This window comes from Corvus moneduloides, chromosome 12 (genome assembly GCF_009650955.1).
Source record: "Corvus moneduloides isolate bCorMon1 chromosome 12, bCorMon1.pri, whole genome shotgun sequence".
Taxonomy (NCBI): Eukaryota; Metazoa; Chordata; class Aves; order Passeriformes; family Corvidae; genus Corvus; species Corvus moneduloides.
Window position 1 is genome coordinate 9,464,507 of NC_045487.1, and position 15,263 is coordinate 9,479,769.

Below are 15,263 nucleotides of genomic sequence, written 5' to 3' on the forward strand. Positions count from 1 at the left end.
ATACAGAGACACTGCCAGTTTACTGCTCCACTCTTGAAGCAAGCACTGAGCAGAAGCCAAGATTCCAAGATCAGAAGGTGTAAGTAGGGCCATATCAAAGAAAACAGACAGGAGTGTGCAAGACAATGTGTATTTTAGTTTACAGGAGAGTATGGTGACACAGACTAGGGTCTTTGTGAAAACTGGTAGAAAAGGAAAGCAGTAAACCAAGGCAAGATGTCCGAGTGGGGAGCAGTTACACAGTGGAGGGGAGACTGAAATGGAGGCATCCCCTTTCTGGTTATCAAACAGAGCACGACACAGAGACTGAGAACTGGTATCGATAATATCTGAACAAACTTGTTTGGGAACTCTTCACACCTCGGCCAAATTACACTGTACTTCTGCAGCTGGCCTGCGTGACAAAGGGGCAAACCATTCCACAGCAGGCAATCCTCACTCAGTATTTCAAGCCATTAATTATTACAGCTTTTCACCAATATTTTATAATACAGCTTAAATGTGGACTTCAGCTGCATCAAACTCAAAGGCTGTGTACATCAAAGAACTGTAATGAGCCAGAATGATAATCTGAAACTGCCTTGTTTTCCCATCTGCTCACATGAACGTAGAATCAGAAACACCTTGAATTCACTCTGCTAGATTGATACAGTAAAAGGCAGAAACAGCAATCAGCCAAATGAAAAAGAGGAGGCTGAAGCTGAGCACGAATACGATTTTTTTCAGCAAGGTTCAGAATGATGCCCCAAAATACACAGATGATGATATAAGCATGCCTCATGACTGTGCCATGTATAACTTTGCATCTCTCCCCAGAGTCCTAAACAGTTTATGTTTATTCCAGCAGGAGTGGAGGTATCACCACATACTGTACATCAGCCTAACCTCCTGCCCCCAAAACAAAAAGCTTGGCAATTTGAAAGACAGCAGCATTTGCCCTCAAAAGACTAAACTTGATAAATTACACTGATGAAATACAGAGACTCTTAGGCAATTTAAGGAAGCTATGCAAAACACAAAACGTTGACAGATTTTCTCAGTAGTTCTTTGGATTAAACCATGTATTTCCTTGCGGCCTTGTTGTTTGAGTACAGTTATTTCAAATGACACTGTTAGAGCCTTTTGTAATCAAAGTTACTGAATCGCCTCATCTCCTTTGTGTCCTTGTCTTAGGGAACAACTTCTAAGCATCTAAAGATACACATGAGTAGCTATACATCACCGTGGATATTATTACAGGCCATTATGCAGCCATCAAAGCAATGAATCATTGTCACTAACAGTTAATAAATGCAACATGACTGGATTAGCAGTTTGTCATTCTGTCACGCTTTCATTTTGGCTATGAAGATACAGAGGGCTACTCTGTAAAACAACTTTAGTTACAAGGTAACAGTTTCTGCCCCAGCCCAATCACAATCAGTCATAATTCCATTCCCTCTCTAGCGCAGAACAAATACTGCTTCTCTAAAAGTATGTTAAAATCATCTTTCCATTTTTTCCAAAACCATTAAAAAAATTAAAATCCAGGATTATAAAAACATTTCTCACAGCATTTGTTTCCAAAAAAAAAATGTTAGCAGCCACTAAAACATTAAGACTCTCATTAACCCTCTGCACCAACCTGCTAAAAAAAACCCCCAAAACAATAGAAATATTTAACTCCATTCAAGAATTTTTTCTATATTAAAAATATTTCTCATTTTTAGAGTTATTTGAGTTACTAATCTTCAAAGTGCAGCGTGAGAAGGCATTTTTAAGCATGCAATTCCTATAAATCTAAATATTAATATGAATAATATGATTCTACATTTCTGGCATTAATAAATTAGCAGTAAGTACTGCTGATGTTTTTACCTACAAACATCTTTCATGCAACCTCAAATGAAGTTTTTGCTTCTGCTTTAAAAAAAACCACCAAAATCACCACACAACACTAACTTGAACCACACACAGAGTTCTATTTTCATGAATTTACTGGTGAAAGATCATGGGTTTGTAGTCAGATCCCCAGGAAGTTCATTCTTCTCTCCTTCCACCAGACCTGCAGTGCTTCAGATTCAAATTCATCTTCCCTGAATGACTTTGAACAGTTCTACGATTTTTTAATGTTCTCTTTTGCCAGTATTTCACCAGAATACTTAGAGATGGGTATACTAAAGGTAGAAGAGAATGCTGGCTTGTTAATAAGCTTGCTCCTGCATTGCAGTTTTACTTAGCCTTACTGATCATTTCACTCATCTTAAATTCCACTGTCATTCGAACCCCACATGGCATGCCTGGACAAATGCAAGGACTTGGATGTTGTTTTACTGGCTGGGCTCACTGCCAAGTCTGCTCCACGTACTTCTCTGGCCCACTAGGGCAGCTTGAGGCAACAACTCCCGTATTTACGTTATTGCTGTGAACAGCCAAACTGCTGCTTACTATTGACCCAGGCCCCATCTACTTGAATTTATTCCCTCTCATTCACAGCGACATTAATGAGCTGGCTACACTTCAGGTGGGATATGACAAACTGCTTCCAGTTGGACAATACAGACCAAAGGAATGGGACCGTCATGTTTTAAGTAGAGGGCTACTTTTTACTTTGGAGAAAGAAAGAGCTTATTTCTAATTTTCAGAAATATGTAAGACAAAGCACTAGCCCAAATGCTTTTGCATCCTAACCATCTCCCATATCCCAAATCTCAGGATTTGTTTCCATTTACACTCTGCCCACAATTCAAATGGGAGGGAAGGGGACAGAGAGTGACGTGCAACTACGAATTCATGAACAAAATAAGTGACATTTTGTCAAACCAGGGACCTTTTTCAAATCCCTGCATTACATAGTGACTCACTACCTAGTGACTCTCAATGCACTATGTAGTGATCAAAGAACCATACTGCCAAAACAGAAAAGTTACTAAATTAGATTTGCTGCAACTACAACTGCTTCGCAACACCACACAAAAGATTTTGGCATTTTCCCAGAATGGTGTCATCCTGGTCAAGCTTCATTCAAATAGGCAAGGTTTCATTTATCCAGAATACTGTAAAAAAATCACAACATATTCAAACATGTAAGCTTGCCAGGATTACCATCTTAAACTCTTACTCTTAATTGCCAGGCAATTCTTGACTCCATTTTCCTTTGTCTCTTCCTCAGTGTTCCTCTAAGTTATCCTGAAATCACAAGACTCTCTGTTTTTGGTCAGATGCAGCTGTTTGGTTTTCCCTCCTCCCCCCTATCAGCAGATTATATAACCACAGACTATATGACTGATTTGTATTGTGTCCCTGTGTGTCAATCTTTTACATGCAGATACCAGCATCCACTAGCTTGTAAAATAAAATGATAGTAACTCAATTTCCTGCAAGTGGTAGTTTATCACAATACATTTAATACTCAGTTATCTAATACATAAACAAATAGGTCTGTTAGAAAGTGTCATTTATATTTAAGACAGAAAAAAAAGAAATGGATTCAAGTAACTTATCCATTCATTCCTTTGTTAAAGGTGCACCAACTGATCATATTCTTAAGCCACATGAGCACGCTTTTGTATAGCAAATGTTAACAGGTCAACACAGACAGCTGTATTTATACGGATGGCTCAAATCATGCATATTAACCACAGTTACCATCTTGTGCAAAGACTTTCTCTCCTACCCATTTATATACACGACCAAATCTAAACAGAATCAAAATATTTAAAACAATAATAAAACTTTAAGTGAACCATACAGGTGTGCAAGACAGCCTGCTAAAAGATGTCTCAAGTTCCTCTTACTCAGCTAAGGAAAGCAAACTTTGCAACAGTTCTGGATCAGCTCTATGTGAACACAAAAACGAACTTCTCCAAGAGCAATCCTCAGTCAACTCACACCTCAAGTTCACAGCTACTGCCAGCATCCAGCCCTTAACTTTCCACTCAATCTAATTAGAAGACTACTCTCTCTTTTTCTACCACAACTTGACTTTCTTAAGATTAATTACCTTAATCACGATCTTGGGGAAAAGAACAAAGTTCAACCACATTGCAAACTCCCATCAACAGCTTTGGCTGTTTTCTACTCTCTACCAACAACCCCTGACAACAATATCAGTCATGAATACACATTTAGGAAGGGAAAAAGGATACTTTACATATTAATGATCAAGGTAAAACTACAAAGACTAGTATTGTGGTGGTGTTTCAGTACAAATCAGTAGCTTTACGCCTTCTACGACAGATCTAAATGAAACTATGTAGCACGTACATAGTGCCAGTTTTGTTACAAGAGAACTCTGCCTAGCTGAGGGAAAATTCAGCACCCATCATCACTTCAGAGCACTTGGTATGTGGGCAGGAGACAACTGCTGAGCAGCCCAAGCAGCTCCTGGATGCTCATCGAGAAAGGTCAGACATGAAAACCTTCAAAAGAAAAGATCAGGTATTACTCTAAGAGTCACTATAGCAAACTGTGTATTCCAGTCATGATATCCGGTAACAAACCAATAACCTAACAGCAGTCAGCTAAAGGAAAAAAAATCTCAAAGGAGAACAGGAGTAGAAGTTATCAAATCAATGAAAGAGTCAAAACCAGACATAGTGTCCATCCATCCAGAATGAGGCTGCAGCTCACAAAGATGTTTTGAACTGTCACTAAATACATCACAGAATTGGGATATTTTTCAAACTCTTCAGGAGAAAAGTAAGAGAGATTGTAAGATTCATTTGTAACAAGATTACTAAATAGTATTACTTAACCAGATGTTAAGTCACAGGAAATATGAAGAACCCCTTTTCAGCTTGTTTCATGGTTTCCAAGAAAATAAAACAAATACTATGATCCTGAAGACCAAGGAGGGTAGTTTGATCAGTTCTTTCAAAGTACTCATATTGTGGGAAAGCAAATAAACAGAATCAACCAAGGAAGATTACTTACATGGAAATACTAATTTCTCCTTCTCTACTTCATAACCCAAGAACAAAAGGTGGAAGTTAGGGTGAAACTCACATATTACTCTGTTTCACTGGGTAACAAAACATTAGCCCCTCTTGAGCTCTTAGAATACTTAATCAGAAATAACAGGAACATTTTAGACAGGATTCTAAACAGCAGCATCAATAACTCATATGTCGGAATTTCCTAAGTAATTAAATAATTCATTTTCTGAATACAGAACAGTTTCCAGCTTCTATTTTTAAGTTAGTCCCGATTTCACATACCAATAAGTAATAGCTTTGCATGATACAGAACCTTACAAGATCCTGAATTCTCAGTTTAGTATTATATACTTCAAGTACAGCTTTTACCTTGTAAAAGTTCATTCTTTAAAAGAGAAGATGAACCACTAAAATAAAACTTCAGCTAAAGAAAATATCATAGCAACTCATATTTGCTTCCATTTTGCGAAGTTCGGCATTTAAAAAGCATAATGTGTCCTCAAGCAGTGTGAAAAACTCAATGCAGTTTAATTGCTTAATAAATTCTAGACAAACTTCCCAAAATTATACTGAATAGTATTGCAAAACTGGTGGTGGTGAAGGGAATGGGGGCATCATTACAAAAGCATTCAAGCTAAGTTCAATTATTCAAGTGTCACATATTACAACCAAAACTCTCTTCATCAAGAAGACCAAACCAGGTGGCACATCAAATACGGTCACTGACAGCTGCACGGCAATCTATTTTAGCAGCCTGTAGAGGACCTGAACATAACTGTAATGCACATGCTGACTTAGACATTTCAAATGCAACTGATTAAGTTGGAATGATACAACCAGATGCTACTGCAGCTACCCAAAATTTTGCAACAAAGACCACACCAAAGAGATTTGGTTCACTTCAGAGTGATCTGTAGCATCACCTTTGGGCACTGCAGGCTTGAATTTCTTGGTCATAAAAAGATGAAGCTCATCAGTACCTAGAATGGTACTGAACACTTTTAGTGCTTAACACTAAAAAACCGAAGTGACAATTTCTTTGTTCTTTGGGACAAGGACACTGAACAATCACAGAAACAGAAGGCAAGATTTTGCAGACGGTGCTCAGTACCTAACGTCCACTTGAAAGCTGAAGAGCTTTTGAGAGTCTTTAATTTAGCAATTACCTGAGCAAATTTTTATCTCCACTCAAAAACTACAGGAAAAAGGCTACCCCTTTAATTTCAAGCCAAGAATACTGCAAAGATTGCAGTATTACACTAGGAATTTAAATCATCTTCACACCATCTTTCATGCATTCTCTTCTGCAGCAGGAACTACAACTTTCAGATCAAGCAAATAAACACTACTGCAGAACAGGGGTCTCAAGTCCTGCCACTTAGCACAAAACTAAAAATGTAATAACTAAAGATCCCAGCTAATTCTTACTCTTCTTTTAATATCATAAAAAGGGTAATCTACTGCCTGGCACTAGCACTTTCTTAGTAGTTCAGATATTAAAAGTATTTCAAGGAAATTAAAGAATAGCTCACTTTTCCTTGCTTTTGATTATAAATACAGTTAAATATAAACATGTAACTGTATATACTTTCATGTGCACTTATATAAAAGAATAAAATCCTCACAACACTAGAGTAGTCTCAGCATAAAAGACACACCATTAACATATATTTCCATGTTATTTGCACAAGAACTTAGTACCAGACACTTTTTCATCAGAATGCCACTCTCAAACTTCTAGAGATAAAGCATGAAGGATCAGAATGTGTTTTTAGGTGTTCTCCACGATCATGGAAAACTTAGTAATTTTAGTATTATTTACTTCAAATTAAGCAACTTTCCCTGTGACCTACTTGTTTTATTATTAGCATACATTTGAAAAAAAATACCCTTATGCTTACTTTGCAGCACAACGGATACCACCACCAAAGGAAGTGATATGGGATTATGAAATAGATGCTTTAGGGATCTCTAAAAACTTTTTTCTTTGTTCATCTAACTAATATATTTAGAAGAGGGGTAAGGGACAAAATAGATTTCCAATATGGGACCTCTCATATGAATTCTAGTTCTTCATGTGTAAAATAGATGGGCAGAATTAACAGATGAGCCCTGGCAATACTTTTAACAGAATACATGAAGACAGAGACCTACTCTAACCCTTCCCCCCGAAGGCCACATCTGTGCACAGCAGGCGAGATCATCTCCAGAACTCTACAAAACAGTAAAATTACTTGAGTTTCAGATGCAGATGCAGGATTTCTTACTGAAAGCTATAGCAAACAAATTAGTTCATGGTCCAAATATCACATTTTAAATTTGACATAAGAATAGTTTTGACTTATCAAGCATGGAAAATTCTCTGTATTCAGAGTAATATCTGAACTGCTTGTTAAGGAATGCTACCCAAATACAAATATCATAACAGTGAGTTGATACCACACTAGTATTTCCAGTTTTCTGAGCAACGTGTTCTCTCATTCTTATCTATCATCAACAAAAGGAACACAGTTCCAGTTTTATGTAAAAATAATAGAAATGGGGGTGTCATAATTATTTTTATTGTCATTTGTTAACATGTTTTCCATTGTTTTCATACAGTACTGTAATGCATTTATCTAGCTTGCAGAATTCAGGTCCCCTTCACAAAACACACCATCTGCTATTCCACTAAGATGGAAAATAGGCAAAGAAAATCTTCCCTTACCTAAACGAATCTGCAAATTAAATCTGAGCATCAAGAAAGTTAGGGATTTTCTAAGAAGTTAATCCCGAGTTTTCACACACAGACTGTATCAAACAAATTTTTTTTCTAATTAACTTAGGCAGACAACCGAGTCAGAGAACTAAACAACATGGCTGCATCATTTAGCCTGGATACAGTAATGTTTCAGAGCTATCTTATCATCTAACACTTAGACATAAAACAGCCCATTACCAATTAATACTTATTTCAAGTAGGTTAGAAAATAAAGCACGCAGCCATCAAACTCTGGTACAGCTAAACAAGGCACAGCTGGCCCTTATTGATTCTTCACACCATAATTCTCAGGGAATACTATGTTTTCTGCAGTTTAAAGAAATACGACTTTTTAAAACAGGATTTCCAGGCTCCAATACTACAAAACAAAGTAAAATTGAAGGACTCTGAGATGTATGCGTGTATCTGTACACACGGACCCAAAGGGCCATCACATCTCGACACGCGGTGTTCGCCCATCCACACGTACACAAAGTCTGCAGGAACACACTGGAATAACTGGGATGTTCTATATACGGGGAACACTTCGGTTGAAACTTCTCATCGCAAGAGCCCGAACACTGCTCTCGTCCAGCCCCGTTAACACTTCGCTGCTCTCTGCTCAGTCCCGCACCGGCCCCACCGCGCTCCCCGGGCTCGGGGGGCGTGAGGCCACCAGATCCAACCCGGGGCCTCTTCCCCGCCGGAGCTACCGCGCCCGGGACGGCTCCTCCCGCACGACGCGAATTCTTGGGTTTCTTTTCCCAAAGAAAGTTGTTACGGCAGGGAGAGGCCCGGCCGGCCCGGCCCATCGCCCCCTGAGCCCCCGCGTCCCGCGGGAGGACCGGGAGCGGCGCCGGGAAGCGGCCGCGGCCTGAGGGACGTATGGACGGCGCCGCTCCCCCCGGGCTGCCGCCTCCCGCAGCGGCGGGGCCGGCACAGCCCCCGCTGCCCTCCCCGCCTCGCTCGGAGGAAAACAGGAACACGACCGACCCCCCCCGGCCCCGGGGCGCACCTGCGGGCCCCAGCGGCGGCCCGGGGCCGGGCTGCCCGTCCTCGCCGAAGATCAGCCTGAAGTCGAACTCGTCGGTGGCGCCGCAGTTTGCCGTAGTCATGGGTTTGGCCGGCGAAGCGCAGCGAGACCCCGTTGCCCCTCAGGGCCGCGCCGGGTCCTGCCGGGCTGCGCTCGCCCCTCAGGGCCGGCGCATAACACCGGGCGGCGGAGGGGCCAGAGGGGGAGGCGGCGGCGCGAGCGGCGGCTACGGCCCCAGCGCGAGCTCCGGTGCCCGGGCGCTTCTGTCACTCAGGGTGGGGCGGGCGCCTACTCCGGGCTGCGGCTGGACCCGCCCCCGCGCCGCGCCCCGGGCAGCGCCCCCCGCCCCGGCCCGCCCCGCCGGCCCCTCCCACCGCCCTCCCTCTGTCCGTCCGTTCCTCCCGCGGTGACGTCGCGGCACCGACAACACCCCGTAACGGCCGCGTGCCGCCGGGGGACTGCAGGGAAAGCCGCCTCGCCCCGCCCCCCGCGCCGCGGGGCCTGCCGGGAGTTGTAGTCGGCGGCCGGCGCCCAATCGGACGTGGCCAGCGGCGAGCGGGGGCGGGGCCGCGCGCGGGGCGCGGTGCCACGTGTCGGCCCCACCGCCGCCGAGCGGCCCCGGCCCCGGCCCCGCTCCCGCTCCGTGAACCCTCCTGCAAAGCGCAGACGGCCCCACGTGAGAGCAAAGGAGCACAAATCCCTTGCGGCGTGCGGAGTGTTACATTCTAAAACACCGCATGTAAATAGGTGGTGCTCTTGGCACCAATTAATGACTCGAGTAATTAGGTAGGATGGCGTAAGCTGAGGAATGTCGCTTGGGTAACAAATGCTGGCTCCAGGACTCGAAGCTGTTTGCTACTTGCCTTCCGGCTCAGTGGCAATCAAGCAAACAGAACCACAGAATATTGAGTTGGAAGTGACCCAGAAGGATCCCCAAACTCCTGGGCCTGCACAGGACACCCCAAGAATCCCACCATGTGCCTGAGAGCCTTGTCCAAACACTCCTTGAAGTCTGGCAGGTTTGGTGCTGTGACCACTTCCTTCGAGAGCCTGTTCCAGTGCCCAGCCACCCTGCTTGCACTGTGGCACTTCCTCATGCACTTCACTTTCTGGTCACCACAACTGCTGCACCAAGGCTGTAGAACTGTGGGGGATTCGCCTTCGAAACCAATCCCAAAAAGCATTTTAAAGGATGGAATAGTGTCTTCATAGTCTTGCATTTTGTGAGATCTGCATCTAAAAGTTTTAATCATAAGGAAACTAATTAAAATATTCCTTAGCAATGTATGCCATCAATGAAGGGAGCCCAGCAGTCAGTAGGAAGAGCACAGAAGCTTCAGGATACTCTGCTTGCATGACAACATACCATAATCTATCGTTTTGCCTTCCACTAAGGTGGAAAGACAAAAAGAAGGTCAAAACAAAATGTAGAATTTAAGCTATTCTTGCAGCAGGAGCATCTGTTCCCTGCAGGACATGGCAGTATAGAAATGGTAACTGTCCTGATGTGTCTGGAATTTGCAGTCTAAGAAATCATAGAGCAACTTAAGGGGAGCTTAATATGAGTACTTGAGTTCTGTGTCCAGTTCTGGGTCCCTCACTTCAAGAAAGACATCGAGGGGCTGGAGCATGTCCAGAGAATGGCAACAGAACTGGTGAAGGGTCTGGAGCACAAGTCCTGTGAAGAGTGGCTGAGGGATCTGGGGGTGTTTAGTCTGGAGGAGGCTCAGGGGAGACCTTATCACTGTCTCCAACTTCCTGACAGGAGGGTGGTAGCCAGGTGGGGGTCGGCCTCTTCTCGCAGGCAATCAGCGACAGGAAAAGAGGACATGGTCTTCAGCTACGTCAGGAGAGGTTCAGGTTGGACATCAGGAAGAATTTCTTCATGGAAAGGGTTGGCAGGCATTGTAATGAGCTGCCCAGGAAGATGGTGGAGTCACCATCCCTGGAGGTGTCCAAGGAATGACTGACTGGACATGGCACTCAGCACTGGTTGACAAGGTGGTGATCGGTCAAAGGTTGGACTCGATCATCTTGGAGGTCTTTTCCCACCTAAGTGATTCTGTGATTCTGTTCTATGGTTCTAACTTAATGAAAGTCACTGTGTGCTGTGGAATTAGTAAAATATTAACCCTTAATACATATGATCTAGAAAGATTTTAGGTTTGTGCTGAAACTTGAGCATTGATGGAATTTAAACTACTACTCACAAATAGATAAGTTTGCTTATAGACAGTTATGTAATACTCAGAGTATAATTTGTTATGGAATGTGAAACTCATGCTAACCAGAAATATCATTGCTATCTCTAAGGTTTCATTACTCAGTTGCGAAATCAGCTGAACTAGTTAGTGTGTTGTGACTCTACGGCCATCTGGAGATTAATATTGTTTGATTCTAAAATAACTCTAATTGTTTCTATGCGCAGTATCTTTCCATGTTTGTTGCTGTTCAGACAGATCCAAACAGGCATGTCTTAATCCCAGGCATACATTCGTACCTGGCTGTTCTCACTGGAGCCTGTGAATGAAAGTGAAAAAAGAAGGCTCACGTGAAGAGGAATTAGCTACAGTGAATAATCCTCAATCCAGAGGCTCTTAACAGAGTGCAACGAATTCTCTCTCTCTGTGCACTGCTGAGGAAGCTCAGTAATCTGTGTGAAAGAAGGCAAGCCTAAATGAAAAGCTACTTTGTGACATTGCAATTCTAGTGGAAACAGAATGCATTATATTAAAAAATACTTTGCAGAACTTGGGACACCAGAAGTTTGCCCAAAATGGGAAGTTGCTTCTAGTGCAAAAGCAGCCATATGTTTTTTACTTATCTTGTAAAGCACTGTCCTTGACATTGTCACTTCCCACACACCACTAGCTATTTCTTTACTGAAAATACACCAGCAACTACAGCTGCTGTTCCTACAACACTTAAACCAAAGATTCACGCTCATGTTAGGGTAGTCAATTCCCTCTCCTGAAGGAAGCCCAAACCTTTATAAGAAGCTCACACCCAGTTGGCCTGTAGCCTCTTTTTATCTCTAAATCCAAGGTCACGTAGCAAGACAAGCTGGAAAATTATGTGTAATTGGATTAACTGTGGTTAAGAAAAACCCTTATACATTCTTGAATGAAAACAGCTCTATGACGAATGAGTCAGTAATATACACTATACAGTAAAATGACTTTCAACAGCTAATTTTTGTCTAAAAACTTTTGGGTAATCTTTTGCGTTTCAAAGCAGCTATATTAGACTTTGTCTTATTGTTAAATAATTGTTGTGTCAAATTACAGCAAATGGAGCAACCACAGCAGTTTCCTGTTCTGTTACACCAGTAGATTATTCATTATGCATGTCCCTGGTGAAAAATACAATCAAACTTCTCTTCATAAGGGAGGATTTGAACGCAAGTATTTGATCCATGTTCTTTGATAAGATGCTCAGAGTATATTTCTAATGAATATGCTAAATCAAAGATATTAATATTAATGACTTGCTCCTTTCCCTTAACTGTAAAATAAATCTTGTCTCCCGTTTTTCTTGTCTCCACTGTTCATTCAGAAAGCTATGATATATGCAAGACATTAGGTTATATGCAGGCTTTTAGTCTTACCTACTGCTGTCAATTGAAAAAGAAAATGGACTATATGTTCTAAAATAAAACAGAGTGACTGGTTATGACATGACCACCTAGCTAACAAGGTAAGAATTTAGAGAATATGTAAAAGGTAAGGTGGCATTGCAAGTTATTTACAGTAAACTTTATAAAGCTTTTTACTTCAAAAGCAGATGTATGTCTTTGAGTTCAGTACTTCCATTGCCAGCATTATCCTTTCTTTTTATCTTGTCTTCACCATAGCTTTCATTTTGCTGACTCTGTTATACTGCACCTAAAGCACATCCTTTCTGCATTTGAAACTGTAAAGAGAAACACACCTTCAAACCTCTTCTACACAGCAAAAGAGCAATTGGGGTGTGACTGGGAGTGAGTTGGTAAAACAACTGACGTGAGTGAGCTCGCATCAGTTTCCAGGGAATTATGTCAACCTCTGTGCTTGAAGTCCAGGACATGGATGGCTGATTTGGCTTTTGTTGGCTACTGAGAAATGAAACAGTGGCAGTAACAAGGGCAACTTTATTTCACTTGTGGTTTTGTGAGGAGAAGTTGCCTTTATTTATTCATTTATTTAATATACATAGGTGGTTTCTGTCCTTGTTGCTTCTAGGCTGTGTTATTGCATCCAGATGGGGATACACCTTGATCTGGTCAGGAGCTGGAGTTATTGCATGTGCTTTGAGAAGGAAGGAACGTGCTTCCTGTGGTATTTGAATCCTTTCCAAACTGCGGCTATTTTTCAGGCGTGTTGTGACTTTCGGCTCCAAAAACCTGAGGGCTACATTGTGCTGTGTTTTATTTTCCACACATCATCCAGTGCTGGATAGCTAGGAATTCTGGATCTGCAGCCACATCCCAGATCTGTATTTGTGTTGGAGTAAGAGGGATTCCTCCCCCCTTCCTATGGGAAGCAAATCAAAGCCAGCTGTGCAATTGTAGCCAGAATAGGCTTTGGAAGACGCATGGTCAGGCATTTGTTCTGCATGATTCAATCAACCAAACAGCCTCAAATTAGGAATATAACACAGAAGGTTGCATTTCATGTGCTTGATCTCATTCGTGTTTGTGGTTGAATCTGGACCTGTTTAAAAGCCACACACACCAGCATGGCATAGAAAGGGCAGATAAGAAAGCACAGAGAAAGACTCCTGGATTGAGCAGATAGTGTTCTTTGGCTGCAGCAATGGTTATGCCTTTTACAGCTGCTATTGAAGAAAGCATGAGTACAAGGGACATTTTTTGATCAATGTGTATACTTAGTACTCTTAAACTCATTTGCAAATGGCATACAAACAAAATTATTACAGCCTTCGTATCTCTTACAGCTAACAAAGCACATCCATTGTCTAAGCAAGCAGAATGGTATTGTATAGGAGAAAGATAATATTTCAGTATAGAGCCTATGTTGAAGAAAGTTAAATTCTGCAGTCATATAGGAAAGGGGCTTGCATTCTGCACACAAGGTCATAGGTTATTTATATTTAATATGTGACATCTGGCATTTAAAATAATTTCCTTGGCTAATTACCAGTGCCTGGGTGAAATATGAAACTTCTGCCGTTGGGGAATTAAAAGCAAAACAAAAACAAAAGTAGATTGCATAGCATTGGAAAGTTTTGTAGCGAAATTAGGAGTTGTGCTAATTCAGGCATTAAAATACACAGTAGCAAAAAACAAAGTAAAAGACAGTAATTTGACTGAACTTTGATAATTTTTTAGTGAAAATCCACAGTCATCCTTTTAAGATTTCCTATGCCATGACTTACTTACAACACTCCTATCTAGATCTTGAGCTTGATCAATGGGGCATTTGTAATAGCAAGAGTAATAAGTTAAAAAAAAAAAAAAATTGTGTACAAGGTGTGCGTTGACAAAAACATACCCACATAAAAACTTAATGAGGTCGCAGTCTCATTTAACCATTTTACAGTTTTACCCAAGAAGTTTCATCACTCTCCTAAACCTACTGCAGTCATATTAAATACACTTTCTCTTCAATATACTTTTACATTAAACAATCATTGCTTTGCTTTATTATTTGTTTAACATGCCATGTAAAGCAGACATTACTTCATAAAGTTTGCTGCTGCTTTATATTTCTAGCATTTTACAGTGGAGGTTGCAATCCTCCCATTTGGAGGTTACCATCACACATGTTGAAAAGACTATAGAGTGTCTAGAAACCTGGCACTGAACTGCACGGCTCTCCTCACAGACTTTATATTCATAGTATTTTGCTCTCAGAACATCAAATGAAAGGAAAGTAAAATTACCAGCTGCATTATTACTGATACCAGCATATAAGGACACTCCAGGCACAAGTACTTGCTTCTGAAATGATTGCTTTTACAGATACCTTAGAGTCTTATTACAAAGCCTAAAGTGGTTTGTGAGTGAAATCAGATGACAGCCGAGATTGCTACCAGAACAAGAACAAACTCCTTTAATGCACAGTGATGTTTGCATAAGATAAATATTTGTGGGAACTCAAATGAGGTTTCATAAAAGCTCTTAGGCTTGATAAAAAGACTAAGATGGCATTTTACTTACTTTTCCATATTTTAACTTTCATTTTTGACTGTTCACTAGCCAACAGACAGTCCTCTTGTACATTACTTGCATATAGAAAATACAGGCTCTGTTTTGAGCTTCCCCCTTCTTGCAGTCTAATTTTCAGAAGGGCACAAGTAACTTGCTATTTATATAGACACAAAACACTGCCTTAGTTTCCCTCTAAGGTGAGGGTAACACAACTTCTGTTCCCCTTTTCACTTAGATTGCAAATGCATCTGGGTAAGGACTCTCAAGTCTGGAATACTTCTTATTACACTCCATTTGAACAGTTAATCAGCCTGTCCAGATGATTTGGGCTGGTATTTCTCTTTGTACTGGACAAGGAGAAGCATCACACAGCTGTTGTAGCAAAATGGAACCTGAGTCCCCCAGCCTTTAGCTATTCTATCC

General features: G+C 41.4%; 1 protein-coding gene across 2 annotated transcripts in view; it reads right to left on the reverse strand.

Moving 5' to 3' along the window:
* The window catches only part of NFATC3 (nuclear factor of activated T cells 3), a 66,120-nt gene extending 57,124 nt beyond the window's left edge, over positions 1-8,996 (reverse strand). For both annotated transcript variants that reach the window (XM_032121482.1, XM_032121481.1), the window contains exon 1: positions 8,672-8,996. In XM_032121482.1, the coding sequence (XP_031977373.1) occupies positions 8,672-8,771 (100 nt within the window). In that variant the 5' untranslated portion in view covers positions 8,772-8,996. The remainder of the gene's footprint in view (positions 1-8,671) is intronic.
* Positions 8,997-15,263: the final 6,267 nt, after the last annotated feature.